The sequence below is a fragment of the Podospora pseudopauciseta genome (genome assembly GCF_035222475.1).
Source record: "Podospora pseudopauciseta strain CBS 411.78 chromosome 2 map unlocalized CBS411.78m_2, whole genome shotgun sequence".
Classification (NCBI taxonomy): domain Eukaryota; kingdom Fungi; phylum Ascomycota; class Sordariomycetes; order Sordariales; family Podosporaceae; genus Podospora; species Podospora pseudopauciseta.
The window spans coordinates 2,196,767-2,223,563 of record NW_026946663.1 but is presented as its reverse complement, the minus strand read 5'-3'; the positions used below and the strand labels follow the sequence as shown (position 1 = coordinate 2,223,563).

The following is a 26,797-nucleotide window of genomic DNA, read 5'->3' as shown; positions in this document are numbered from 1 at the left end:
CTCTCAGGCCACCCATCCAGATGCGCCATCAAGAGAGCAATACTCTTAATAGAGACCCTGAGCTTCTCTCCGGGCCTTCCGCTCGGCAACACCCCGCTTGAAGCGGACCTCGGCCCGTCTTCTCTCACCGCCATCCACCTTGTGTCCTCTCTTGTCTTCCCACATGCCCTCCGTCACCTTGAGCACAGCTGCCCTACCACCCTTCAGTGGTAGAACATATGGACCTGTGATCTTGTCGACACCCCTGACTTTGAAACCCTTCGCCCTGACCTGTTGGCTGAGCGGGAGATCTTCCACCTCCTTGCCCTCAGGCACGTTGACCACATATCGTAACCTCAACTCTGGGCTCTTGACCTTCTCCACCAGCTTCAAAATAGCTTTGCCGCCCTTGACATACTTCAAGTCACCACCAATGCCGTACTCTCCCCTCGCAAACTTGTCCCGCCACCTTAGCAGATACCGCCGTGAGCGTGGTGGTTCCACACCGAGCTCCCTTAGTTGTTCAGAAGTTAAGCTGAAAAGTGAATCCCATGAGGGAAATTTGGAGGCGTGTGATTTAAGATCGCGGCCGATCAGGGTGAGGAAGGTCTGGACATTGGGGACGAATGGTGTGGGATTCGGGATCCATGTCTTGGGTTTTGGAACAGGTGATGGGGCGGCTTCGGCGGATTGTGAGGATGTCGTCGCAGAGAAGGCTCTGAGTCCGTGGACAGCGGTCGAAACACCAACCGGGGCAGCAGCGGCAGGTCGGAGCAGGAGCCCGAAGGCAGAATGGAGTCGTAGCGAATTCATGTGCGCTGTTGAGAGAATTAGGAGGCTGGACTGGTTGGTTCATAGTACCAGGGAGGTGCTGTGGCGGCGGGGGAACTAACCTATGGAATAACTCCTCCTGACATTCGGTTCTAGTATGTGGTCTCGCCCGGTCGAGATAGCCTCAAGGGTCCTTTGGCGGCAGTCAATCACTTCCTCTCGTCGGTCGAATGCGCTCCATGGAGTCGAAAGTTTTTCCGTTCAACTGCCATGCAAGGTCCCAGCGCACAGACCACAATCTGATCTTGGCAGGCGGCACTGGTTGGAGGGGTCAAAGCATGAGCCAATCACCGAGCTCCAATCTCAACTTATGGTGGGGTCTTCCACTTGCAAGGCTGCAATTCAACCACTGGGACTGATATGGCACTTATAAGCTACCGCCCCCCCTCGACCTGCCTGGCTCTCCTCGTTTGACCCAACACTCCTCCAGATCCTGCATAACCTTTCATCCCAGCGACCTTGCCAGTCCACGATTCGATCCTTTCAGCCATCACATCGTGAAAGCTGCTCCAGCCAGCTATATGTCCATCCCAGCTAGAAGACGACATCAGCTTGGTAATCGGTTTTATATCACCCTTGACCTTTTGCTCTCGCATAGGCAACCAACGTCGCTCACATACCTGGACATATTCTCGAGACTACCCAGTCCGGCAAACAGTTGTCCACACGTGAGCTTGACAATACACCGTTTTATACTCCTCATGTCACTAACCTGCCGTAGATCTGATATTCCATGGAAATTTACCAGGTGGCAGCAACCTTTTCATTGGAAGCTGTCCCCTCCTTATGTAGGGGTGGGCAGTAACTTATCTCTCGTCACTCATCTTGGAAGAATGCCCCCAAAGGCCAGCCGAAGGGCGCAAAGCTTGGCTGCGAGAAGGTCAAGGAAATCATCCCCCGCGGAAGAAGCTGCCAACGAAGGCGAAAATGTTGCAGCGTTTCTGACGCAGCTTCGGTCCGCCCCTATGTCGGTCCCCAAGGATCAGCAGGGCTCAGAACATCCTGCAAAACGGGCCAAGACATCACGCCATGGTGTGATAACAGTAGCACGGGAATCTCTGTCGCTTCTCATTACCGACGCACCAGATTTCGACTACAATGGACTTAGCACATCCCGAGATGTCAGCAATATCATCGCCTTGCAGGTCTTCAATGCCCAATCGGCTCAGATATTCGTCCCTTCGTCCGATTTGCAACTGATAATTGGACCTCGGACAAAATCCCGAAACTCAAACTTTCATCTCTCGTTCCGGCTACAAGGCGATGAAATATCCCCAACCTTGAGACCAGCGTTGGAGGTGGCTCATACTCAAGGTGTCGATCCCGGCGATGAAGGATGTCTGTGGACCGCTGTGGCCATGTCCATCCAGCAGAGCGGTCCAGGCCTCCGTCTTGAGGTCTCAATTGAGGTCAGATGGAATGAACAAGTTACAGTTTGGAGCAGCAAAAGGGCTGCCACATCGCCACAGGAGACGCTTCGAAATATCGTGTTTTCGACATGGTACCCGGAGCTGGCCCTGCCCAAGGATAAATTATCCTCGCTTTCATGGTCGCCTCAAGACTTTTACGAGGCTGCATGTGTCCCAGACAAGCAAAGCTTCGATGCAGAGGTCTCAAAAATGGAGGTCCCACGGTTAGAGGCAAAACTGTACCCATTCCAGCAGAGAGCCGTCCAGTGGTTGCTAAAGCGGGAGGGTGTACGGTGGTCTCAAGATGCACACAACGGCGTGGGCGGTGTCGTGCCAAATCTGCCGTCAGATTCGACCGAGTTACCAATTTCTTGGTCGAAGGCTCATGATGTTGATGGCAACACGATCTATTTGAGCCCGCTGATCGGTGCGGTCACAACAGATACCGGTTTATTTGAGGCTCTGGAGGGCCCCCCCGGCGGGATTCTCGCTGAAGAAATGGGTCTCGGGAAGACGCTGGAAGTCATCAGCCTGATGCTTTTGCATCCTCGCCCGGAAACCAATGTCATGGTCTACGACCACTTTCTAGGGAGGGAGCTACTTGCATCAACGGCAACACTGATCGTCACGCCTACTACGCTGCTTGATCAGTGGCTTTCGGAGATTCAACGTCACGCACCATCTCTCAACGTACTGTTCTATCCTGGAATCAGAAAAGCATCCAAAGAAGGCCAAGAACTCTCAGCAGAGTACCTTGCTCAGCAGGATGTTGTAGTCACAACGTACGAGGTGCTAAGAACTGAAATATGGGCAGCTTCTGACGAGCCTGTGCGATCGATGCGGAACGCGAAACAATATGAATCGGTCAAGTCCCCTCTTGTACAGGTCTCTTGGTGGCGAGTGTGCATCGACGAGGCCCAGATGGTGGAAAACTGGAGTACCAACGCAGCGCAACTGGCTCGTCGAATTCCAAGGATTAATGCTTGGGGGGTAACTGGTACGCCAGTGAAGGACGATATCCAGAAGGATCTCCGTGGTCTTCTTCTGTTCCTCCGTTACGACCTCTTTGCAGTCCCTGGCAAGGTATGGAATCTCATCTCAAGGCGAGACAAGCAGTCATTCCGAGAGCTATTTCGACTTCTGTCTATGCGCCACACAAAATCCATGGTCAAGAGCGAGATCAAGATCCCGCCTCAGAAGCGCTATGTCATCACGATGCCTTTTACTGCTGTCGAGGAACAGCATTATCAGAGTCTTTTCGAGGAACTGACGGCTAGTTGCGGTCTTGATAGGCAAGGCAACCCGCTGAGTGATGATTGGGACCCTGAAGATCCCGCTGTCCAGAATGCTATGCGTGTAGCTCTCGATCGACTTCGTCAGACAGCTTTGCATCCCGAGGTGGGGAGTCGGAATCGTCGAGCGTTGGGCCAAAAGTCTGCGCCTATGCGGACGGTCATGGAGGTTCTGGAAGCCATGCTGGAACAGAGTGAGGCAGCCATGAGGACCGACCAACGTAACCTGCTTCAGTGGCAGCTCGCACGTGGACAAATCCTAGCATGTCAGAAGCGGGTGAGAGATGCGTTGGCTTTGTGGAAGGAGGTGCTGAATAAGGCCAATGGCTGGGTTGCAGAATGTCATCAACAGTTTAGACAAGCTCAGGAGGAGGCACGCAAAGCACGAAAGCCTCGCAACCCGACATCAGAGAGTGATGACGATGAAGAGACTGATGAGGGGGAGCGTGAGGAGTTTTGGTCTGCTCAGGTCGGTGAGGCTCGACGCAGGTTGCGTTCTGCTTTGGAGGTACAGCATGCTGCTGTGTTCTTCTGTGGAAATGCATACTTTACGATCAAGACAGATGAGACGTCGACTGTGAAGGACTCGGATGAGTTCAAAGAGCTGGAGAAGCTCGAGGTGGAAAGCTATGACCGCGCCAAAGAGATCAGAAAGGAGATTCTTCAAGAGGTGTGTCATCACAATTCTGCTTCTTCCGGAAAAAGTGGGATCTGACTAACACAACCTTCAGAGCCACAAGAAGGCTACCAAGCTAATGGAGCACTTGGCTCATCGGGCTGCCGAGCAAAATTTTGCCGAGATCCCTGAATTCAAGCCTCCCAGTCAATCGGGACTCGAGACGAGCAGAATCGTCGATGCCTTGACAGACATCGGCGGGGCTTTGGACGAACAAGCAAACCAGATAGATGAATGGCGAGAGCACGTTATTCAGCTTCTTCTCAAACCGCTGGTCGACGAAGATAACGACGAGGTCACTGGTGAAGAGTACGAGCAATCGACCAAGCTCCAAGACGAGATTCTTGTCTATCTTCAAGTCCTCCGCACCGCTCTTGCTGACCGGTCAGCCGCGGTAACTGGACAGAAGAACTTTTTGGTGGAACATGAGACCAAAGTTGCTGCTCGGATGGCGGCTGAGGGAGACGGACCTTTTCCCGAAAAGCTCCTCCAGCTTCTTGCTGAGAGCCAGGCTATCAAGCCTCCTTTTGTTGAGGGGCAGGCACTCAGTTCATTGAGAGGGGTGGTATCAGAGCTGCGAGGTTTGACTCTGAAGCTGAGACAAGACACAGCTTCAGGAAGTGCAAGGGCTGCTGCCGAGCTTGAGATTGCCGATGCACTGCTCAAGTCGACAACTAGTCACCAGAATGACCAGGCGAAGGCTGTTGCGTCCATGGAGAAGGAGACAGAAAAGTGCATGGATACGCTCAATGCTCGGTTGGCCTTTTATCGTCAGCTTCAAGAGGTTTCCGATATGGTCGGTGATTATGAGGGCTCTAGAGAGGAGGGACCTCTTCAGACGGCGCTTCGGACGGCGGACAAGCAAGTGCAGACTTTGCAGGGGAAGCTTGCAGCTGCTGAAGCCAAGCATAGATACTGTAAGTCCCCTTCATCATGACTATATGTCGAATCTCTAGCTAACACTGTTCGTAGTGATCCACCTGAAAGACACAGAATCAGGCTCCGAAGAGTCCAAGACGTGCATCATCTGCCAATCCACCTTCTCGATCGGAGTTTTGACGGTATGCGGCCACCAGTTCTGCAAAGAATGCATAACTCTCTGGTGGAAAGCCCACAGAAAGTGCCCCGTCTGCAAGAGGCAGCTCAACTCCAACAACCTCCACGACATAAGTCTCAAACCTCAGGAACTCAAACTCCATCCCGAGTCAACAACAACAGCCCCTGCTCCTTCGTCCAGTCCCAACGATCAGCCCTCATCAACCTCCTCCCCCACCAGTCCATCCCAACCCACAACAACAATCTACAGCACCTTCAACCCAGAAAAGCTTTCCCAAATCAAATCCATCGACCTCCCTTCCTTCGGGCCCTCATACACAACCAAAGTCGACACCCTCCTCCGCCATCTCCTCTGGCTCCGAAGTTCGGACCCCGGAGCGAAATCAATCATCTTTTCCCAATACAAGGAATTCCTCGAAGTCCTCGCTCTTGCTTGCAAGAGGTATCACATAGGGTACACCTCCTTCGACAAACCCAACGGCACCACCTCCTTCAAATCCGACCCTTCCGTTGAAGTCTTTTTATTATTCGCGCGAGCACACTCTTCGGGGTTGAATCTAGTCAACGCAAGCCATGTTTTCATCTGTGAACCAATGCTCAACACTGCGCTTGAACTGCAGGCGATAGCAAGGGTGGACAGGATCGGGCAGGAGCAGGAGACGACGGTGTGGTTGTATCTGGTGGAGGGGACGGTCGAGGAGGGGATATATGATTTGAGTGTGAGGAAGAGGTTAGAGCATATTGGGGGTGGGGGGGGACAACAGCAGCAGGATGATGATAATGGCAAGAAGGGCAAAGGAAAGGGAAAGAGGCCTGGGACAGTGGTGGCGGTGGTGGATTTGGAAGAGGCGGATAGGTTGGAGATGCAGCAGGCTAAGCTGGGGAGGTTGATGGGGAGGGACGGGGTTATTGCGGGGGAGGTGGTGGAGGGGGAGGATTTGTGGAGCTGTTTGTTTGGGCATTTGAAGAGGGGGCAGCAGCAGGGGACTGATAGACAGTTGGTGGAGGATCCGGTGACGAGGGGGTTTTTGGCTGCCGAGGCGGCGGAGGGGAGGATGGTCATTAGGAACGGCGAGGGGAGGGCGTAAGTAAGCGGTAGAAGACTAGCGTGATGTTTATGATTGATGAGTATGAGAAACGTTTCTCCACGGCAATATATGGGTTCAGAGTTCGAAAATAAAACGAAGGGATAACTTCCGGCCATACCAAACGTTTGTTCTGAAGAAGCGCTCTTGGCTATGCAATTTACCGACAGACACGACCAGACAAAAAACCAGAATCGTATCTACATCTACCATATCCAACCCCCGCTCTTCTCCCGAAACAGATCAGACCAGAGAACCCCAACTAAAACTCCCTTCCAAGCATAGCTAAACCCAGAAAATTAGAAGTTACCGGCCAACCCCCTCTCCCTCGTCACCGGCCTGCTACTGTGATCCGTCAACCCCATCACCGGCCCACCGCCCACTGCATTCCCATACCCCTGAATGGGCAAATGACTCCCGCTACTCTCCCCCCCGCCCTCCTCCATCTCGCTCGCCCCGACATACCTCATGTCCCCCGTCCCATTCCCATCCCCATTCCCATACCCATCCCCATTCCCATACCCATTCCCATTCACCACCTGCCCCCCATTCCCCTCAAACCCCATCCCTTTTTCTCTTGGGTTGTGCAAATTCAAATTTGGCTGCGTCTTGATCGCAGGCCAGAGATCAACCACAAAGCTAAACACGTACGCCGAAAAGATAAAAGCAATAACCCACTCCAACACCGCGCCGGCGTTGTAGTGCTGGGTGAATGTGCATGACACAAAAGCGATCGCTAGCAAGATTTCCAGAATGACAAATGTTAGTTTGATCCAGAAGGATGTGGAGAGGTGGTGGTGGTGTTTATAGTCTATCACATCACACAAGGTCAGTAACCTGAAAGTGGAGGGAAAGGAAGGGCAAACAAAGGGGAGGAGGGGGGCGTACGTTGACCTAACCGCTGATACTCCCAACAAATAAAAATCGCCGACAGCACATACCCCCCAATAAACAGCAGCAAAAAAATATTGTGCAGCTTCGGGTACCTCGCCGTGTCGAACACCGAGAGCAAAATCAACCCGACAGTTCCAATGATTGCGAACCCGATGGTGAGAAAGGCGAGGACTGTCTCCGTCCGGGTTTGGTTGGGGACCAACCGGCCTTTGTGGCGGAGGTAGTAATCTGCCGCGAAGGAGATGTCGAGGAAAACAGTGGTGAGGACGCAGCCGGTGATGAAGAGGGGCTTTAGTGTTGAGGCGCCGACGTCGGAGATGTAGGCTATTTGTTGGGAGGCTGCCATGGAGGGGTAGTGCGCTCGGGAGACGGGGGGGACGAGCCAGTGGATGAGGAGGGCGAGGAGGGTGGCTAGCCAGATGAGGCCTGCGAGGATGGGGTAGAGGTAGTAGGAGAGGTAGGGGAGGTGGCGCATTTTGGGCGGTTGTGAGTGGTGAGCGGTCTAGTGCTATGGGACAGTGGTAGTGTGTGTGTGTGTGTGTGTGTGTGTGTGTTGTTTGTTTGTTTGATATGTGGTGCCTCCAAGTGTTGGTTGGTGTTGACGACCTCGCCTCAACAACAAACGAGGGTGACACTCTGAATAGTGAGTGGGAAAAAAAGCTGGGATGAAAAATCAAGAGGTGGGAACCAAGGCGATTCAATACAGGACCAGAGAGAAAAGCAAAAAAAAAAAAAAAAAAAAAAAAAAAAAAAAAAAAACCCGAGGAGACACAACGCGGCTATGGGGGTATCATCGTCTTCTTAGCTGTATTATAAGCCGTGTTCCCATCATCGGCATTGCTTGCTTGCGTGTTCATAAAAGGCCGGAGTTAAGGGTCAGACAAGAGAGAGACGTGCTGCCAGCCTGTGTTTTCTTCTCCTATCTCTCGAAACCTCTTCTGTCGGGAACACGGGAAGCTGCAAGTCCGAACTGGCTATCAAAGTGGTGGTGTAACAGGGACATGAGTTGACAGGAGCATGACCAGATGGTTCGTTGCCGGTTTGCGTGACGTCAGGAAGGGCCATGCTGGTGAGGTGACGCAGTGACTCCAGTGGCGCTGCAGTGTGGACCCTTCCAACGGGCGGAGGGGGGAGGGGGCTCTGCCGATTTATAGTGGGCTTGGCGGATCGAAAGACACAGCAGACCCCTGTCAACGCTTTGTCACCCGTCCTTCACCGCCCTAATGGAATCAACACCTTCCCCACACACGGACGGCCCACTGCAAGGCTGAACTCCAGATTGACCTTCCAGATTGACTTTCCAACAGCCCACGATACATACTGACCACAACCTCACCTCACCACCGCCACCGCGACCATGGCTGTCTCCCCCCTAGTCTACCCCCCCCAACCATCCCTCAGCTCCCCTCACAAACGCCAACCCCCCTCCTCTCAACAAACCTCCAGCAATGGCACCCCAAGCGGTGCTCCCCTCTCAGCAGCCAAACCAATCCTCCCCCTCCCCCGACAAGACCCCTCCTCCTCCACCACCCCCCCTCCCTCCCTCACCCTCGACCCAATCGAACAAATGAACGAGCTCGAAAAGCGCAAATACGTCAAAGGCCGCAAATTAGGTGAAGGCACCTACGCCAACGTCTACTTGGGGCACTCCCGCTCCGACCCAACCTCCCTCGTCGCCATCAAAAAGATAAAAGTCCAAGCCCAATACAACGACGGCCTCGCCCCCGACGCCGTCCGAGAGCTCAAGCACCTCCAAGAACTCCGCGGCCACCCAAACATCATCCAGCTCTACTCCGTCTTCTCCTCCAAAGACCAAAACTTGAATCTAGTACTCGAGTACCTCCCCCTCGGGGACCTGGAAATGCTCATCAAGGACGTCGACAGGGTCCGGTACGGCGCGGGGGATATAAAAGCCTGGATGGGCATGCTCACGAGAGCGGTCTGGTTCTGCCACGAGAATTACGTCTTGCACAGGGATATCAAACCAAACAATTTACTCATCGCCGCTGATGGGGAGGTCAAGCTCGCTGATTTCGGTCTGGCGAGGGGGTTCTCCGATCCGGGATGGAGGATGACGGCCACGGTCATCACCCGCTGGTACCGGCCTCCTGAGCTCCTCTTTGGCGCAAGGCACTACTCGGGCGCGGTGGATATATGGTCTGTGGGCATGGTGTTCGCTGAGCTGATCATTCGAACCGCGTATCTCCCGGGCAACACAGAGGTGGAACAGATCGCGCTGATCTGCAAGCAGATTGGGACGCCGACGGAGGATAACTGGCCGGGCGTGACGCAGTTGAGCCAGTATACCGTCCCCAGCGAGGTGACGCCTGTGTGGGGAAAAGAGGCGTACATGGGACGGTTCGGGGCGGTGGGGTCGGAGGGGGTGGATTTGTTGGTCAAGACGTTGGCGTTGGATCCGAAGAAGAGGATCACGGCCAGGGAGATGCTGGAGCACAGGTGGTGGAGGACAGAGCCGAAGCCGACGAGAAAGGAAGATTTGCCGAGGAAGAGCGGGGGGGGGGAAGAAAAGATGGGGGCGGATTTGAAGAGGAGGAATGGGGTTTTGGAGGGGGAGGATAGGGGGAGCAAAGTGGCGAGGAAGCTGGATTTTGGGGCTATGAAATAAGGAGACAGGATGAATACGAAAATATCGCATTGGTCGGCGTTTGGGACATTTGGGAAAGGGCCTCAAGAGGGAAGCACAGCACAGGGTATATGAATGGTCGTATAAAAGAAACAAAAGTGGACTACAAGACAGAATGACCACACATTCTGTTTTTGCTAGGACACCGTTGCCCAACCTTACAAACTTGACGCTATTCCCCAAACCAGTGACAAAGTTGCTTACTTCCAGCCACAACACCATTACTAAGACGCCTCCCGTACCCGTTTTTCACCCCCTCCTCCAGAACCACCCCATCAACCACCCCGTCATCGTCTCAGTCGTCTCCTACTCCGACAAATTCTCCGAAAACCTCGACTCCCTCCCCAACGGACTCGACCTCCCATTGCTCCCCGCAACAGGAACCCCCAACCTCCCACCCAGCGTCCTCGGCGGCGTCAGCGGACTCCCCAGCTGACTCCTAGCCTCGACAAACTTATCCACCGTATGCCCGTCATCACTACTACTCAAACTGCTCACCGTCCTCTCCGAGACATCCGAGACAGGCACGCTAACTTGCGATATCGTCCTCGCTGGCGTAACCGGACGGACAATCGCAGGTGGAGGAGGGTTCAGCCCACTTGCCTCCCCGGGCTCGTCGTGGGGTTGTGGTCTGCCTGCCATCGCGACTTCGTGCAGGGAGGAGCTAGTTCCAAGGTTGTCTGCTCCCGAGGTGGAAGGGCGGTTAATCGCTGCCTGGGGTTGGGAGCCGGCTACGGATGGGGAGCTGGAGTTGTTGTGTACCAAGCGAGCAAGGGCTGCTCCGCCTATGAAGGCCCCTTTTTTGGCTGTGCTTGGGTCGTTGGGGCCTTCTGCTGCGCTGGAGGATTTGGCGCGAGGACGGGGGAGCCGGGATAGAAGCCAGGTGCGGACTTTGCCGTGGGATTCTCCTTCTGATTTGGGGGATTTTTCAGGTGAGGAGGGTGTTTCTTTGGTGATCTTTTTCCGGCGGGGGAAGCTGATGGAGAGGGCGTGCCGGTGCGCGGTGGTGGGTTGCTTGTCCTCTGTCTCCGGTGATGGCTCGGCGACGGGCTCGACGGCTGTCTCTTCGGTGTCAACTGCTGGTGGGGGGCCAATCACCTCCTTCTCCTTCTGTTTACCCTCCATCGCCGCCAGCTTATGCTCCTGTTTGATGGCTTTGATTTCCTCCTTGCGTCTCTTGTTTTCTTCCTTGAGCTCAGCTTTGCGAGCCTTTTCGTCTTCCTTCTGTTGGTCTTGAAAATGTTAGCAGCTGAGACGACACTGGAAGAGAGGAGTAACATACCTTTGAGTTTCTTATGAATATCTTGTACCTCTTTCTCTCTCAGCCTTTCCCTCTTAGCCTCTTCCCGCCGTCTCTCTTCTTCCAGACGCTCCTCCTCTAATCTCGCCTGTTCACGTTCAGCCCTCTCGTTAATTTCGTCCAGCAAAGGTTGAACCTTTCTGGCGGCAATCGCGTCCACCTCAGACTGGTCCATAAACTTTCCACCACCGATATCAATCTTTCCAGAGTGATACGAAGTATTGTTCTCGTCGAACCTCGTCTGAGCAGCTATCAAGGCTTTGCGTTCCCAGTCACCCATGGGCTTCGCCTTGATTCCGCCCTTTTCTGCCAGCACCTTCTCGTCCATGTCGTGAAGTTGAGCCCGTACGTTGCGTTGAGCAGCGGCAAGTAAAGCTTGCCGGTCCTTGGCTCGTTTCTCTTCATCGACCTCGGACAGCTTGCTATTCAGCATCGACATTTGCTTCCGGATGTGCTGGGAACGTCGTTGGTCCTCGAGGAGATCTCCGTCACTAGAGGAGCGTTTCCTAGTGAGCCTCCCTCTGATCGTTCCGAACTTGGTGCGGCTTGGCCCTCCTGGTGTTCCATAATAGTCCGACATGTTCCGATTCTTCTGATGCTCCTCCTGCAGTTTAGCAAGGCGTTCCTGCGCCAATCGATATGCTGCCTCCTGCAGGTTATTATGCATGACGGGAGGTTCTTCATCGGCATCTAGTGGGCGATTTGGACCGTGTCGGGGGAATGATGAGGATCGGGCATGTGCTTTCGTGCTCTCCTCTGTCCGACGTTGCTGTTGGTTATACATTCTCTTGGCCATGGCCACTGCTGAAGCATGAAGCACATCGGCTCTCTGCTTTTCCTCCACTTCACGCCTGACGGGTGGGTTCGAAGTAAACATCGTCCTGTCCATGGTGGTGAATGGAACGGCTCCTCCCGTTTCGGATAGCGTTGGTCGGTGTGCTATTGTGGCAGCGCTCAGGGCATTCGAAGCGGAGTTCGCTTGGTCAGGATATGTCTCTTGCACCACAGGTTGAGGAGTCGACTTTGCTCGTGGTCTCAAACCTGCCATGGCCCCCTTGGCAGCGCGCAGAGAGTTCTGCCTCCCAAGAGTAGCTGGTTCCGGGGTCGTCCCAGCTGCATTTGATACGGTGATGGCTGGCGGCGGCGGCGGTTTGTTAGCACTAAAAGCCAGGTTTGCCGCTGACGACACCCACTGCGATGGCGGTGATGATGGTGCTTTCGGTTGCCGTTGTGCTGAACTAGCAGCCACAGCGGCTTGAGATCCGGCGGTGCCAACGGGCTGGTTCTCACGGCCGACTGGTGATGTCTTGTTGCCGGCAGCCAAGAGCGCGGCGGTTGAGGCGGATGTACTGGTGATGTTGGAGTTGGGCTTCCAGACTTCTGTCGGTTTTCTGTTTGCCCAGCCTAGTGTGGCAGCAGCACTCGCAGCAGCAGCGCTCCCCTCGGTCAGTCCAGCAGATGGGTAGCCGGGAAGGTCTTCGGCGTTTGCATATCTCAGGCGGCCCGTATTATCTGCAGAGTTGTAAGTTGACGTCAACAATGGGGCAAGTCAGAGGAAGGAACCTCCGCAAGGAACTTACTCTGAGCTATGGGACGAGGTGCGACCCCGTGTGTGGTTAGTGACGCCGACACCATTGCGCTATGTATGTTGTGAATGTTTAGGTATGAAGGTTGCGCAATTGATTGAGATTCGTGAGTGGAAAAACGAAGTTGCACAAGAAAAGCCCAAAGTCCCAGTTCAGGCAGATGGCGGAGATGATTTGCGACTTTACGTAGGCAGTGAGTTGTGCTGTAGACAAAATTCAATATTCCAGGCGCAACAAAAGATGCAGGTGATCGGTGAGATGGGGTAGCCAGCTCGGTGGTGAGAATAGGTAGGCAATAGATTGATAGACAGCCTGGTCGGATAGGTCGGTCTCAGCGTTTGTATTGGATTGTCTGATGAGCGCAATCATAAGGGCCGGCAGAGTTGGTCTGATGTTGGGCAAAAAGAAATGGAGCTGGACCCAGTTCTAGGCTATGAGGGCTTTGTGTTCCATGAGATAAGACGGCCTTCATCTCCAGACTGTTGGCCGTTCGGCGGCTTGCTGGACAAAGCATCGTCATCTAGCCTGGCCGACGTCATCGCCCTCATCAGCAGCTCGCCCTCTCACACCGTCGACAGCTGCAGTGCAACCCTGCAGTTGACCCGCTGCGAGTGCAAGAAGCAGCTGAGTTCAGGTGGCTTGGGATCCCCGCCCAGCGCCGCCACAGCAACCATCAGCTGCTGCACAGGCCATGGGTGGCTTGGCATTGAGAAAGCCACACATCGTTGAAATACCTGTAGGTCCCTTCTGCTTCATCGACATCAGCCTGTTCTATGTACTTCGGGATGTCTGAAGAACCGAACAACCACTGGTGCAGGCGGTAGTACTGGGAGACATAATACCACATAGCATTTCCGGCGACACCCGTTCTCGCCTATCCCAAAGTTGCCTACCTCCCTCCCCGGAAATAAGGAAATACGAAGTAGCAAATGCCACAATGACAAGTACACTTTCAAAATCTCTCTGTCTCTTCTGTCTTCCAAAAACCCGTGATGTGTGTCGTGATGCACTCACATCCCCAACCCCGCCCTACGCCAAAACCCCACTGTAATTCACCCCTGCTATCCACTCCGCCGGGCTCACTCACTATTGGCGATCACGAAACGTCGTCTGTGCGCCGCCTCGAAACCCTTGACTCGTGATCGAGCAAAACAGCTCACCACTTGTCCACCACAAGCTCCAAGCCATCAAGCAGCCTTCACATGACCGCCCAGAGCATCGACTCCCCAACTAGCCAATCGCGTGTAAAGCTTTGCCTCCTCCAAGCCCTGGGCATATCACCATGCTTGATACATGGTCCGAACTCGAGGACACCGAGTACCACAAGTTTGACGGCATTATCAACTTTCGTGATGTCGGCAAGACGGTGAATGCATTTCTGGGGAAGAAGTAGAGAAGTCCACATTCTTACAAGTCGTGTAGATGCAGTGTGATTAACATTGATTCCATAGAGTACTCAAAGAAGGCATTCTTTTCCGTTCGGCAAAATTGGACGATGCTTCGTACAAAGACAGGATCCGTCTCACAGAGGTCTATGGCATCAAATCGGTGATTGATCTCCGGTCAAAGTACTGCCCCTATTTACTATCTTTTCTTCTGATCATGAACTCTGAATGTACTTTTTGTTCATGTTACACTGGTCACGTTGCCAATGTCTTGGGTCATGTATACCTAGACAGACTGCTTTCCACATAATGCTGTTGTATGTCTCTCATCTAATCTCATACTAACCTCCCCACAGAACCGAGCACCTCAACGCCCAAGAAAAGCACAAATTCCTCCAAAAGAACCTCCCCCTCAAAATCCCCGGCATCACCTACACCCGAATCATCCTCCCCTCCCGCCGCTTTGAGCTCTTCCTCCTCTGGCAACTATCCTGGTTCAACATCTTGTAAGACACCCTTTCTATTACCTCGACCTATTCCACCATCAAGACCTCAAAACCAGCCTCATCTTCACGTTTCATCCACCCTATCATTTCAACCTCTCTATACGCCCCCCCCACCCCGGTAACTGACAAGAGAACCCAGTAAATTCCTCTTCCTCTACCCCCTCTCCCGCCCCCACGCAATCTCCCTAATCTCAACCCACGCTCTCGGCCCGCTAGGCCTCCCCTCCCTCTCCCTCAACACCCTCTCCCACTCCTCCCCCTCCATCTCCCTCTGCCTCTCCTCCTGCCTCTCCGGCCATCCCAAAATAATCCACTGCACCCAAGGAAAAGACCGCACCGGCCTCCTGACCCTCCTCATCCTCCTCATCCTCCACACCCCAGTCCAAGCCATAACCCACGACTACCACCTCACAAACTCTACCTCCCCCCTCATCCGCTCCATCCGCCTCGCCGAGGTCCGCGAGGTCGGCCTCCCCGACTCGTTCGCCGAGACAGACCAAGCCATGGTATCGTCGGTGATCTCCTGGCTGGACGCAACCTACGGGGGCGTGGACGGGTACCTGGATGCCATCGGGTTCGGGGAGCAGAAGCGGGAGCGGTTGAGGGAGATCCTACTCTGCCGGGGGGAGGATGATAATGATGCAAAAGAAAAGGACGTGGGGATATCACCAGCTTCACCCTCGGCGTCGTCGTCGGATTTGGAGGAGGGGGACGTGGTCGTGGTTCAGATGGGGAAGGAGGTGGGGATTTGAGATGGAAAAAACAAAGGCTGGGAAACGGGAAGGGGGTTCAAGAAACGTATATATATTCTTCGAGCGATACACAAACATACCTCACACATGGAGACAGGGTACATACAGTCAGGGTATACGAGATCTAGCGTAGACAAGGAACAGACATAATCAAGCACATATTACCTCGAAACGCATATCAAAGTACCTGCCTGGTAATTGTTCATGACTGGATTTGGCTCCTTTTGATGGCATTTTGACGGCTGTCGGATGAACTGGATATTTGCAAAATCCCCAAAGACGTACAACACAAAATAACAATCAAAACTCTGGACAGGCATATCGTGAGGCTCAGACAAAGTCTTATTGCTACGCTGAAAATCATCATGCATGGTCACACGTCACCAATCACAACAGCCACCTGGCCAAAATCTGGTATCAGAATTCATTGATGTGACGCGTAGATGCCATTATCCGTTACGCCGATAAAAGTACCCACAACCAGTCGCTCTTTTCCCTTTTCCACTCCACCAGCAGCTTACTCCTTGAGCTGACCAAGGAAGTCAGCCTTGACGCGAACAGGCTTGCCCTCCTCCTTGACCTCGCCGAGCTTCTCCCTGGCAAAGGTGGCGGCATAGGGGTTAAGACGGAGCTGAACCTGCTTGTTGCGCAGAGGGTTCTTCTTGAGGACGTGGCCACGCTTGGTCTTGGCCTCACCCTTGGGGGCGCGGAGGACTGACTGGATTTCGGAAGAGTTGATAAGACGGGTAAGGTCGGCGTTGGCGACAACGTTGGAGGGGAGGAAGAAGCCCTTCTTGGACTCGTAGACGGCATCAAGCTCCTTGATGGCGGCGGAAGTCCAGATGACGAAGCGGCCGAGGTGGCCACCGGGGGCGAGCTGGAGGAGGTTGAGGGCATCGACGGGGCTGGTCTCGACACCGGGGATGTTGCGGAAGCCCTGGACGAGCTCCTTGCCGTCGGTGCTGGGAGAGTAGACGACAAGAGGACCACGGCGCTGGCGGTGGCGGCGGCCTCTGAGCTTACCCTTACCGGCACGGAGCTTCTTGGAAGCCTTGACCTTCTCGAGCTCGGGACCGGCACCGACAGCCTTGAGGAGACCGACGGCAGCGGCAGTCTTGGAGGCAACACCGAAAGCGGCGGAGTCGATGACGAGGGGAACCTCGGGAACGGTAGAGACCTGGTGGCCACGGGCCATCAGGAGAGGAGCGACGGCAGAGGCAGCAAGAGCGGAAGCGGTAGCGAAACGCCTGTCAAAACCTGTTAGAAACCCAACGTCCCAAATCTCCTCGGAATTTCGATATCACATACTTCTGGCCCTGGTTGACCTTGACGTGCCACTTGCGCCAGATCTTGGTAGGGGCGAACATGCGACCGGAACGGCACATGTTACCGAAGGCGGCCTGACCGGCACGGTGAGTACCACCGCCGGAGACACGGGGGATACGGGCGACAGCGCGACCTAGATTTCATCCTCAATCAGCATTCCATACCCAACTTTTTGACGATATTCCCCCTCCCCCCCCTCGTTTTCGTCTCGCATGGTGTTCCTCGTTTTCTCGTCTCTATCGACCGCCCAACCCCATATTTCCTTCCCCCTCTCTCTCTCGTGCTCCCCCGATTCCCACAACCCATAAAGAATTCGACTCACCAGTGCCCCAAGACTCGGCAGAGGTCTGGTGACCAGCCTTCTCGGAGACGGAGTAGGGCTGTCTCTTGTTCTTGGCCATGCCGGTGTGGACGTGCTTGACGATATCCGGGCGGATAGGGGCGCTGAAGACCTTGGGGAGGACCTCAGTGGCGCCGGTGGCCTTGCCATCGGCGCCGAGAACGGTGACAGTCGGTCTGGAGGCCATCTTGTCCGGTGCTGGGACAAGTGTCGAAAGAGGCTGTTAGTTTTTGGGTTCGAATCAGTTGGATGTTGATTTTGGGAGAGCTTCCGCAATTTCTCGTCGGGCTGGACAGGAGGAAGGGCGTTTGCTTACCTGGTCGGTGGGCTGGTTGTTGAAGTTCGAAAAAGTCGGGACCAAGCTGCAGCTCCAATTGAAATTTTGCAATATTTCGCAGAGCGTGTGCCCGTGGGGTCGCCAGTGCACAACCCACTGGCCCTAATCTGCGCTAGGCCGAAAGGGTGGTGGGAGTCCACCTGAACCCAGCTGGCAACTCGGCTGGCAGGCAGCCGGCAGCACCGTCCTCACTTTCATCATCATCAAACTTCCTAAATCAGCATCAACCGCCATCAATTCACCATCGATGAAAAGCATTGGCGGCGTTAGGGGTGGTCTCTCTTCTGTCTTTCTCCTAACTCTGTAAACTATCTCTCAAACGTAAACCTATCTGGTATCTTGCCTCCTCTATGTCTTCGAATAAAATATTCACAAAAGAAACCATTCCTCTACTCTACAACCTTCAACTTCCTAATCAACTCCTGCACCTCCCCCTCCACCATCTCCTCATCCGCCCCCTCCCTCTTCATCTCCATCAACACCTTGTACCTCTTTTCAATCTCCACAATCGCCCTCATCCTCTCCAACACCTCCTTCTCCAAAAACCTCCAATCCGCACGCTCCGCCGCCAGCCTAAACACATTCCTCATCCTCTCACTATACAACTGACAACTCGCCAGCCCCTCCACCCTCTGCATGTGCTTGTAAAAGTTCCTCGGGATCTCCCCCTTCACATCCCCTCCATCCTGTCTGTCCTGCTCCAGCAACGGCACCACCACCTCCCAAAAACACTCCCCACAAACCGTCATCTCCGGCAGTCTCTCCATCATGAACCATTTCTTATTTCTCAACGGTGTGTTCCTCTTGCACTCCTCATAGTGAACCGTATCCCGTACCTTGTCCGCCAACAGCACCAAGTCCGGCGCCATCATCATCTTGACAGCCTGATCGCTCACCCCCTCCAGATGGTCCCACAGATCCATGAACCGTTTTCTATCGGGGGAGTAATGCATTTCACATGTGCCCTTCATCGGCTCATTGTTATCCAGTGGGACAAACACCCCCGCCAAGTTGGGCAGCAAGGCCTCGCAGGTTTTGGCGCACGAAGAGCAGACTTCGAACCCCGGGATGGGGCGCGGATGTCGCGAGTTGGGCGACAGAATGCCGTACCAGATTCTCGTGGCTCGTACACCTCCAGCGCAGGGCTGATGCCGAGCAGCGACCAGGGAGGCAGCTTGCAACAGGCGAAGGTCCGTATGGTTGTGTTTCAACGAGAGGATAAAGGCGATACGGTACCAGAACTGACTACCAAAGTCGCACGATACAGGCTGCTGGGGTGGTGGGGCAGGGAAGAACAGATGTTGGTATGTAGAATTGGCAAAGACATCTTTGTAGCAGTCGGGACAGATGATAAAGTTCTCTGCGCGTTGGAGCGTCATCCACTGCCCGGCTTCGGATGCTTTGTACGGCGAGGTGGGGTTCTGGAAGTGGCAGGTTGGTAACTGAGGAAGTAACCCCTTGCCTGCGTCCTCCAGATACCGGCGAACGGAAACGACCTGGGCGGCCGGGCTGGAAGTCTCATCAAGAGGATCAAAACGGCCCTTTTGCCAATACATCACTGGTGATTTGGGATCAAGAGACGATTCTTGTCGCAGAATGCCGATTGCTGGGTTCTTGGCCTGCGGTCTTCTGCTGTCCAACCCGTTGGTCCTTCCAAGAGAGCCTGCCATCGATCCGGGCTGGGAAGAGGTGCTCATGCTGGCATCTCGGCCATGCCCCGTACCTCTCCGTCTGGGCGGCGAGGGCGAGTTTGAGCGGTAATCCGACCTGCCTCGGGTGTGTCTTGGGAAAGTTGCGTGTTGTGGACTAGGGTCTGGTGAATCATCAGTGGGGAAAGGCAAGGGCGAGCCGGTCCTTGGCTTCGGTGCTCTGGCTTGCTCAGGTGAAACCATCTCTGGAGGATACTCCGGCTCCATCGACGGATGTGTTGGATATGGCCGTCCTCCCCGGGGTTGCCGACGTCCACGGTGGTTATCATCACTAGAATAGTCATTCCTCTCGCGAGTGTTGGAACGGCCATGGCGTGCAACATAAGCTTGAGGGATTGGCATGCCTTCCCCGGCACGGTGGTTGCGATGTTGAGAACTTTGAGGCCCTCTTTGGGGTGAGGTCTCGGGTTTCTTCCGTGATGGATCAAAGTTGATGCCGGGCGCCATGAACGACATGATGTCATCAGCACCGCCGTCATCAAAGCCTTCAAAATTTCCAATAGGGTAGACCATCGACCGCGGCCTGTCCCGAGTTCGGTCATCACGGGGGGGTCCGCTGACAGTGGAGGATGCTCTCTTATGACCTCCGGCGCTAGGGGGATAACCAGGATCTAGTCGAGTTGATGATCCTCGGTTGCCAGATGTAGTTCTCGGATCGACCCGGTCACCTCTGGTAGAGGGACTTCGGGCAGATGCTGGGCTTTTTCCAGTGTCATAAGCCCGATATTCCCGGTCCCGCCTTGCACTGTTGGAATACTTGACGGCAGGCGTCAGGAGTTCATCGTCCCGTGGTGGCCCGGGTCTCGCGCTTCGTTCGTCTCGGGCGCTGGGGCGGTCCCGAGAGTCCTGGTCAATAACTGGTTTCTCCCTATCATGTCTACTGTTTGACCGGCGAACTCGAGCGGTCGGATCCTGGTCACGCTCGTCGAGGTGAGTATCCAGACGGGGCAGATCTTGGTGGCTCTTTCGTCTGGGTAGCTCGGCAGGTTTCCTGTCGCCCTTGTCATCTTTGCTTTCCTTCTTGTCCATTCCCTCTTCGTTTGGTGGAACGATCACATATTTCCGACAAGTGTTGGCCTCATAGTGCTCATCCTCGGCTGCGGACCCATCTTCCCCAGCTCCAGGAATAATCACAAATCGTCTCTCGGGGTTGTGCTCGTGAACCGGGAGCAAGAGAGGCTGTTGATCAACTTCACCACGGTATGGGGGTTCCTCCTCAGACACTACGCCGGCCAGAGACTCTGCTGACTCCTTCGCTAGTGACTCATGCTCCTCTTCGACAAGTGGGCGGGGTGCTCGTTTGCTCTTGGGGACGCTGATATTTGATTGCGGTCGTACATCGCTGTAGTAAGACGGTGTCTCTCGGTATCTCGCGGGGATATCGTTGTATGATCGAGTTGGACCATCGTTGTATGTTTTGGGCGGTTCATCGTGGTAAGGCTTGGCTGGTCTATCGCTGTACTCTCTAGTCGGCCTATCGCTGTAATCTCTAGACGATGGATAGTTGTTTGACCTCGACGGCTGATCGTCTTCATAGGGACGACGGTCACTGCTCTCGTTAGAGACATGAGCTTCCAAGGTCTCATGATATACATACGGATGCGGGCTTCTTGAGCGCGAAGGGATGGTCCATGACCCGGTCTTGAGGAGAGTTTCGATGTTCCTATCGCCCATGCTTGCGTTTTGTTCAGAGTGTATCGGTGCTATGGTCCAGCGGGGTGGTTCGGGCTTGACCCTAGTGTAAATGCATCGTAAGGCGGGGTAGATGGAGTGGTGGGTTTGGTTGTGCGTGTACAAGGGGCGCTTGACAGACTCAAGCTGGACAAAGTGAGGTTGGGGTGTGTTTGGGCAAGCTATGAGCAAGTAGACAAGAGTAGAAGCTATCGAGAATCGGGACGGGGAGGAAATAGCGGAAGAGAAACAAACAGCTACGGCAAAGACCAAGTGGGGGGCCTCTGGTGGTGGTTGGTAGGTGCTGCAGTCCAGCTGCAGTATTCCTTGGTTGCAGCGTGTGGCCGCCAGTAAGGGAGATGGATTTGGGCAGGGGCGGCCTGCGCAATGGGGACCTGGAGACCGGAATCACGATATTTATTGGTTCTCAGAGACCGTTTTACAAGCGTTTACATTACCTTACAGGCGCCTGATGATGTGGACTTTCCCAGAGCCCATCAAGCCCAAGAGGCTACAAACAAGTGTCTGCGGCACCGTCGAGAGAAAGACAACATCAGACTGTCTGACAGCCAGTTGAAAGGGACGTTCGAATGTTCTGCGAGATGACATCGTTCATCACATCACCCCTCCGCCGCACAGCTTCTGGGCTCTGCCCCTCAGTGCCCCTGCACGGACCCCTAGGGATCTCTTGACATAATGGTAACCCCACTTGGCGCTTCTCGCGCTCATGTTCTGGCCCGACCGACGACAACGACAACGATGGGTGAATCTCATGAGCAGATGCCTCACGATCCTCTCATGTGTGGTCAGCGAATGATCTTACACGACTTTGTCTATCGTGTTCCTGCCGTGGTTATGCATCGAGATGCTTGCCTGATGCATGCAACTGCACATCCGTCTCACAGGACCAATCACCACGGGTCGGCTGGTTGCCATGTTCCAGCCACATCCAACATGACGGTCGTTTCAACGCTCCAAACCAGGCCTCCTTCGTCAACCGCCCCCAACACCTTGATAGAGAACAACTCCAGGGAAGCCATGGCTCCAGCACCATCTCAAACTTCATCTTTCTGGGACTTTGGTCTATCCTAGATCCTAGCAAGATATTGAGCTCATTAATCGCCAAGTCTCGCCTTCACCAACTCAGGTCATTTTCACGAGGGTCCCTCGACCAGCTAAGCCCTACGACACTAAGCCTCTTTGGGAATCACATATCGTTCTCTTACACTTCCAGAAAACATCGGCAGCGACAGAAGCCACGCCAAACCACCATAATGTGCAGGTGCGGAGGTGGCTGATAGTGTAGGCTTTCCGTGAGGCTCTACGGACTTTATATTTTCTCCAAGAGCTTTCCCCATATGGATACCAGCAGATGTTGACCTACGCGGTCGTTAATGGCATAGCAACCTGGTCACATCGGAATCCCAGGACAGGTCGGTCGGTCGGTCGACTCCGGGTCGAAGTGTAACGGATACCTCAGACAGTCTTACATAGCCTCGCATACTGCTCGCAGAAAGTCGAGATACCCAAAAGGATAGATGCATATGAAGCCCACGACTCACCCCCAACATGTTGAGAACCTCATTCGATACATCCTACCTATACTCTGGTCATGCATGGATCATAAATCATCGTATCGATATCTCCGATCTCAATGTCAGAAAACCCCATAGGCTTGCGCAAAACCAACCTGTTACCCAGCACCTATCAAAAGGAGGCTGTGGGAACGTCGTGCATGACACTGCCCTCGACCAGACCCGAGATCCATGTTGGCGGGAGAAGAAACGACCTCCAAAAGGACCAGACCATTCAGGTGCCTCTCGAGTACAATATTCGCCAAGTGCCATTTCTTAGCTAACGCAACGCTGTCCAAAATCTGGCCCTTTTCCAGGAATGTTATGCCTGGATATTGACGAGGCTGCATGGCTTGGTCTGTGAGGGACTCTTTGCATGAGGCGGAGCCTTCAGAATGTCCCCTGACTGCTACAATACAGCAACACTACAGCCAACTGTGGGATCACTTTGTTCGAGGCACAACCTGCGCAACACACTGTTCTTTTAGATGAAGGCATATACGAGTGCTTCAGACTGGACACCAGCGGGGGCCTCCTGTAAAAAGGCAAAAACATGCCACCATTTCTCAGCCTATCCAGGCTGAGTGGAGAGAAGGAAAAAGCAAGTGACTGGAGCGCGATTCGAACGCGCGCCTCTTTCGAGACTAGAATGCACCCTTCTATAGAAGAGAAGATACTGTGATCTTGAGTCTAGCGCCTTAGACCGCTCGGCCATCCAGCCTTGTTATTTGATGAAAGATGGAGGTGGGAATAGCCACCATGAGGAAAATGCCAATTCTGAGGAGCAAGATCTGAAATATGCGGATCTGATCAAGTAAGACGAACTCAAGGACGAACCATGAAAGACAGTTCTGGACTTGAAAGCTGGACTGCTCGAGCAGTCAAAAAGTTTGTGCTTAACCCCGCATTAGCGCGGGGTCGCAAAAAAGTGAAGCTCTCAGCAAATTACGCTATTCATGTCTAACCCTAACCCCATCCCCGCTTACTTCCGTCTCGGTACCTCTTATCGCGAGCTCTTATCGAAATATTTCCCCAATCGCAACCCCAAGCTCACCTCGAAGACGACGACGACAGCTGCCCCCGACTCCCACCCTCCCGACCGATCCCACGACGCAGGGGAATGGACCAATTGGTCAAATCACCACCATGGAGTTCCTAAAAGCCGCCTCCCTCCGGCGCCTACCGACCTCAAAATGGTCACTCACCACCCGCCGCCAGACCTGGACGTGTACCTCCTGCCTCTCCTCCTCCTCCTCCTCTCCTCGAAGATTCACCACCTCCCTCCCCCGACTCTCCTCTACCACCGACTTGCCCACCAAACCCTACTATGTCACCACCCCCATCTTCTACGTCAACGCCGCCCCCCACATCGGCCACATGTACTCCATGACCCTCGCCGACGTCCTCAAACGCTACCAATCCGTTCTCCACTCCCGTCCCGCGATCCTCCTCACAGGAACAGACGAACACGGCATGAAAATCCAGCAAGCGGCCTCCAACAAAGACATGCACCCCAAGCAATTCTGCGACGAAACCGCCGAACAGTTCAAAGAGCTGGCCTCTACAGCCCAGATATCGTACAACCGCTTCATCCGCACCACCGACACCGACCACATCCAAGCGGTGGAACATTTCTGGTTTTTGCTGCAAGAAAAGGGGTTGATATACGAGAGTAAACACGAGGGATGGTATTCCGTTAGTGACGAGGCGTTTTATCCAGAAAGTCAGATCGAGAAGAAGATGGATGCTTTCACGGGGGAGGTTTTCATGGCCAGCGTCGAGAGCGGGAGTAAGGTTGAGTGGGTGGAGGAGAGGAATTACCACTTCAGGATGACGGCTTTACGGGAGAGGTTGCTGGGGTTTTATGGGGAGAATCCGGAGTGGGTGGTGCCGGCGAAGAGGATGGGGGATGTGGTGGATTGGGTTAGGAATCATTTGACGGATTTGTCGATTTCGAGACCGGCGAGTAGGTTGAGCTGGGGGGTGAGGGTGCCGGGGGATGCGAGCCAGACGATATACGTCTGGGTGGATGCTTTGATTAATTACATCACTGCGGCGGGGTTCCCGAACTGGCAGCCGGGAAGGAGGGAGGTGGGTGGGTGGCCGGCGGATGTGCATGTCATTGGGAAGGATATTGTTAGGTTTCACTGTGTGTATTGGCCGGCGTTGTTGTTGGCGTTGGATTTGCCGATGCCGAAGAAGGTGCTCACGCACGCGCACTGGACGATGAACAGGACGAAGATGAGTAAGAGTTTGGGGAATGTGGTCAATCCGATGTATGTCATGAATGTGCACGGGGCGGATGTGTTGAGGTTTTACCTCATGTTCGAGGGGGGGATTGGGAATGATGCGGATTATAACAATGATAACTTGCTGGTGAAGCACAAGAAGTATTTGCAGGGAGGGGTGGGGAATTTGGTGTCGAGGATAACGAGGTCGAAGCTTTGGAATCTGAAGGAGATTATTTCGAGATCGCCGAGGGGGAGGATAGAGTTCCCGGAGGACAACTTGGCGACGCTCCCGGCGATTGTGGACAAGCACATGGAGAATCTGGATCCTGTCTCTGCTCTGCGGGCCATCATGGAGGTCGCAACTCAGGTATGTCTCTTTCTTTCCCTTTCTGAGAGCCCGTTCTAACCATGATAACCCCAGGCCAACGCCCTTCTCTCGGAAATAGAACCCTGGAGGTTAAAAAAGAGCACCACCCGAGAAGATCATGATCTCGCCGACGAAATGGTCTGCCTCGCTGCAGAGAGCCTACGGGTTTGCGGTATTCTCCTACAGCCCTTTCTCCCTACCAAAGCAGACCAACTCCTCGACATGCTCGGGGTGTTGCCAGAAAACAGGACATTCAAAAACACCGAGCTCTTCTCAGACACTAGCTACGGAGTGCCAATAGCCAACCCCGGCAAGGGAAGGGAAGACAGTCTATTTCCTGCGTTATACCAAGGCCTACAAGCAGCCGAGGAGAAGCTAAGGACTGTCAAGAAGGAGAGAAAGGAAGCAAAGAAGCGGCAGAGTAAGGCACAGAGAGGGAAAGAGGTCGACGAGTGGTGGAAACCGGAGGCTAGTGGTGGGCAGTCATGAGCGAGAGAGGATGTATGATATTTGTATGATAAAAGATACCATGGGATGTTGGAGTTTTTATGCTCGAAGGAAACTCTTGAAAATAACAAGCTTTTGACACACAAACCATTGCTACGGTAGTTATTGTTGCATAAGAAAAGAGTTTCTGATGAGCGCTGTGTGGGTTTCACTTTGACGTCTTCAGACAACATCTGAGAATACAAGCGTGTGATGTCCTTGGGTGTTCCATCTCAAATGTTACAGGCTGTCAAAAGCTGGGAAAACTCCATGCTTCAATATCGCCAAAAAAAAAAAATGCCAGTTGCCAAAAAGTATAAACAAAGTCAGCTGCCAGCATAAACTTTCTCCCCAACCCCCTGACCCTCTCTCTCACCACCCCTCTCAAGCCTCCCCGTCCCCCCCCTTCTGATATCTCACCACCCTCCCCCCCTGCCCTCCCCCCTCGACCCACCCCTTGATATCCCTCAGCACAAACTTCACTTCCCCAAAATAATTCCTCGCCCCCTCCTGCACCCACCCAAGCTTATCCCTAAACAGCTTTATACTGCTCTCATTCCCCTCCCCAATCTTAACCATCAGCATCCCCAACCTGGGCACCTCCACCCCTTCCTGTCCCTCCTCAACCTTGTCACCAACATACTCCCTCATCACCTCCCCCCTATGTTCCCAAACCCAACCAACAAAAGCCCTCACCACCCGTTCCCCCAACCCCTTCCCCCTATTTTTCGCGTCCGCGATCATGATGTCCACCTCCCCTACCACCTCTTTTGGTATTGCTGGTGCGGGTGAGGAGGTGTACTCTTCTTCGGAGGGGTATAAAAACAGGTTGACGTCGCCGAGCATTTTGGGGGGGGTGTCGGCGTCATTAGGGACCGTGTTGGGAGGGGAGAGGGAGGCGGCCAAGGGGGAGCAGATGATGAAGGTGAGTTTGTCGGTTGATGTTCGCCAGGAGAGTTGGTTGGAGTATTCTTCTTCTAGGGATAAAGGTTCGCTGGCGGTGGCGAGTTGGATTTCCTAAAGGGCAGGGGCGGGACGGGGGAGGGGGTTAATAAAGAATGGGGGATGTAAGGGGATGTATCTGGGAGGGGGGGTAAATATACCGGGTCTTGCATCCATTGGTGGTAGGTTGGGACGTGGTGGGCTTCATAGGGGACGAGGAGGAGGGTGGGGGTGGAGATTGCTTTGGGCAGTGTGTGTTAGCAGTGAGAAAATGAGAGGGCAGGGGAAAAGCTTGCCTATGTGTTCATTTAGCTTCATTTTGGCGGTTGGAAAGTGATAGGTGATGGTGTGTTGTGAGGGCTTGTGTGAGAAGGTGATCAAGTGAGTGAGCGGCAAAAACAGTTTTTTGTGGAGATCAA

General features: G+C 54.0%; 10 protein-coding genes and 1 non-coding gene across 11 annotated transcripts; 4 read left to right on the top strand and 7 right to left on the bottom strand.

Annotated features, from left to right (window-relative positions):
- Positions 1 to 991, bottom strand: FYV4 (telomere length regulation protein; the record flags this gene model as incomplete). The annotated part of the gene is made up of 2 exons (XM_062909642.1): positions 1 to 797; positions 964 to 991. The coding sequence occupies 2 exons, from the start codon at positions 989 to 991 to the stop codon at positions 46 to 48; spliced, it is 780 nt and encodes a 259-aa protein (XP_062768450.1). The 3' UTR covers positions 1 to 45.
- Positions 992 to 1,145: 154 nt separating this feature from the next.
- On the top strand, positions 1,146 to 6,331 carry QC763_205960 (uncharacterized protein; the record flags this gene model as incomplete). Its single annotated transcript, XM_062909641.1, has 4 exons — positions 1,146 to 1,478; positions 1,532 to 4,181; positions 4,243 to 5,104; positions 5,160 to 6,331. The coding sequence occupies exons 2-4, from the start codon at positions 1,644 to 1,646 to the stop codon at positions 6,329 to 6,331; spliced, it is 4,572 nt and encodes a 1,523-aa protein (XP_062768449.1). The 5' UTR covers positions 1,146 to 1,478; positions 1,532 to 1,643.
- Positions 6,332 to 6,627: 296 nt separating this feature from the next.
- Positions 6,628 to 7,697, bottom strand: QC763_205950 (uncharacterized protein; the record flags this gene model as incomplete). The annotated part of the gene is given in 3 exon segments (XM_062909640.1): positions 6,628 to 6,832; positions 6,851 to 7,139; positions 7,217 to 7,697. The coding sequence occupies 3 exon segments, from the start codon at positions 7,695 to 7,697 to the stop codon at positions 6,628 to 6,630; spliced, it is 975 nt and encodes a 324-aa protein (XP_062768448.1).
- Positions 7,698 to 8,579: 882 nt separating this feature from the next.
- On the top strand, positions 8,580 to 9,848 carry KIN28 (TFIIH complex serine/threonine-protein kinase subunit kin28; the record flags this gene model as incomplete). Its single annotated transcript, XM_062909639.1, has 1 exon — positions 8,580 to 9,848. One exon carries the CDS (start codon positions 8,580 to 8,582, stop codon positions 9,846 to 9,848), a length of 1,269 nt encoding a protein of 422 aa, XP_062768447.1.
- A 60-nt stretch (positions 9,849 to 9,908) lies between these two features.
- On the bottom strand, positions 9,909 to 13,248 carry EIS1 (Eisosome assembly protein). The gene is made up of 3 exons (XM_062909638.1): positions 12,747 to 13,248; positions 11,149 to 12,678; positions 9,909 to 11,098 (listed from the first exon to the last, which is right to left on the bottom strand). Exons 1-3 carry the CDS (start codon positions 12,799 to 12,801, stop codon positions 10,173 to 10,175), a joined length of 2,511 nt encoding a protein of 836 aa, XP_062768446.1. The 5' UTR covers positions 12,802 to 13,248; the 3' UTR covers positions 9,909 to 10,172.
- Positions 13,249 to 13,519: 271 nt separating this feature from the next.
- On the top strand, positions 13,520 to 15,571 carry QC763_205925 (uncharacterized protein). Its single transcript, XM_062909637.1, has 4 exons — positions 13,520 to 14,141; positions 14,204 to 14,320; positions 14,494 to 14,643; positions 14,783 to 15,571. Exons 1-4 carry the CDS (start codon positions 14,035 to 14,037, stop codon positions 15,393 to 15,395), a joined length of 987 nt encoding a protein of 328 aa, XP_062768445.1. The 5' UTR covers positions 13,520 to 14,034; the 3' UTR covers positions 15,396 to 15,571.
- Positions 15,572 to 15,716: 145 nt separating this feature from the next.
- On the bottom strand, positions 15,717 to 17,446 carry RPL4B (60S ribosomal protein L4B). Its single transcript, XM_062909636.1, has 3 exons — positions 17,044 to 17,446; positions 16,704 to 16,854; positions 15,717 to 16,642 (listed from the first exon to the last, which is right to left on the bottom strand). Exons 1-3 carry the CDS (start codon positions 17,246 to 17,248, stop codon positions 15,913 to 15,915), a joined length of 1,086 nt encoding a protein of 361 aa, XP_062768444.1. The 5' UTR covers positions 17,249 to 17,446; the 3' UTR covers positions 15,717 to 15,912.
- A 341-nt stretch (positions 17,447 to 17,787) lies between these two features.
- Positions 17,788 to 20,136, bottom strand: QC763_205910 (uncharacterized protein; the record flags this gene model as incomplete). Its single annotated transcript, XM_062909635.1, has 1 exon — positions 17,788 to 20,136. One exon carries the CDS (start codon positions 20,134 to 20,136, stop codon positions 17,788 to 17,790), a length of 2,349 nt encoding a protein of 782 aa, XP_062768443.1.
- Positions 20,137 to 22,958: 2,822 nt separating this feature from the next.
- Positions 22,959 to 23,073, bottom strand: QC763_0035960. Its single transcript has one exon. It is a non-coding gene; the product is annotated as a tRNA-Leu (tRNA).
- Positions 23,074 to 23,384: 311 nt separating this feature from the next.
- Positions 23,385 to 25,559, top strand: MSM1 (methionyl-tRNA synthetase). Its single transcript, XM_062909634.1, has 2 exons — positions 23,385 to 24,950; positions 25,005 to 25,559. Exons 1-2 carry the CDS (start codon positions 23,499 to 23,501, stop codon positions 25,437 to 25,439), a joined length of 1,887 nt encoding a protein of 628 aa, XP_062768442.1. The 5' UTR covers positions 23,385 to 23,498; the 3' UTR covers positions 25,440 to 25,559.
- A 127-nt stretch (positions 25,560 to 25,686) lies between these two features.
- Positions 25,687 to 26,696, bottom strand: QC763_205890 (uncharacterized protein; the record flags this gene model as incomplete). The annotated part of the gene is made up of 4 exons (XM_062909633.1): positions 25,687 to 25,844; positions 25,919 to 26,453; positions 26,540 to 26,619; positions 26,675 to 26,696. The coding sequence occupies 4 exons, from the start codon at positions 26,694 to 26,696 to the stop codon at positions 25,687 to 25,689; spliced, it is 795 nt and encodes a 264-aa protein (XP_062768441.1).
- Between the last annotated feature and the right edge of the window lie 101 nt (positions 26,697 to 26,797).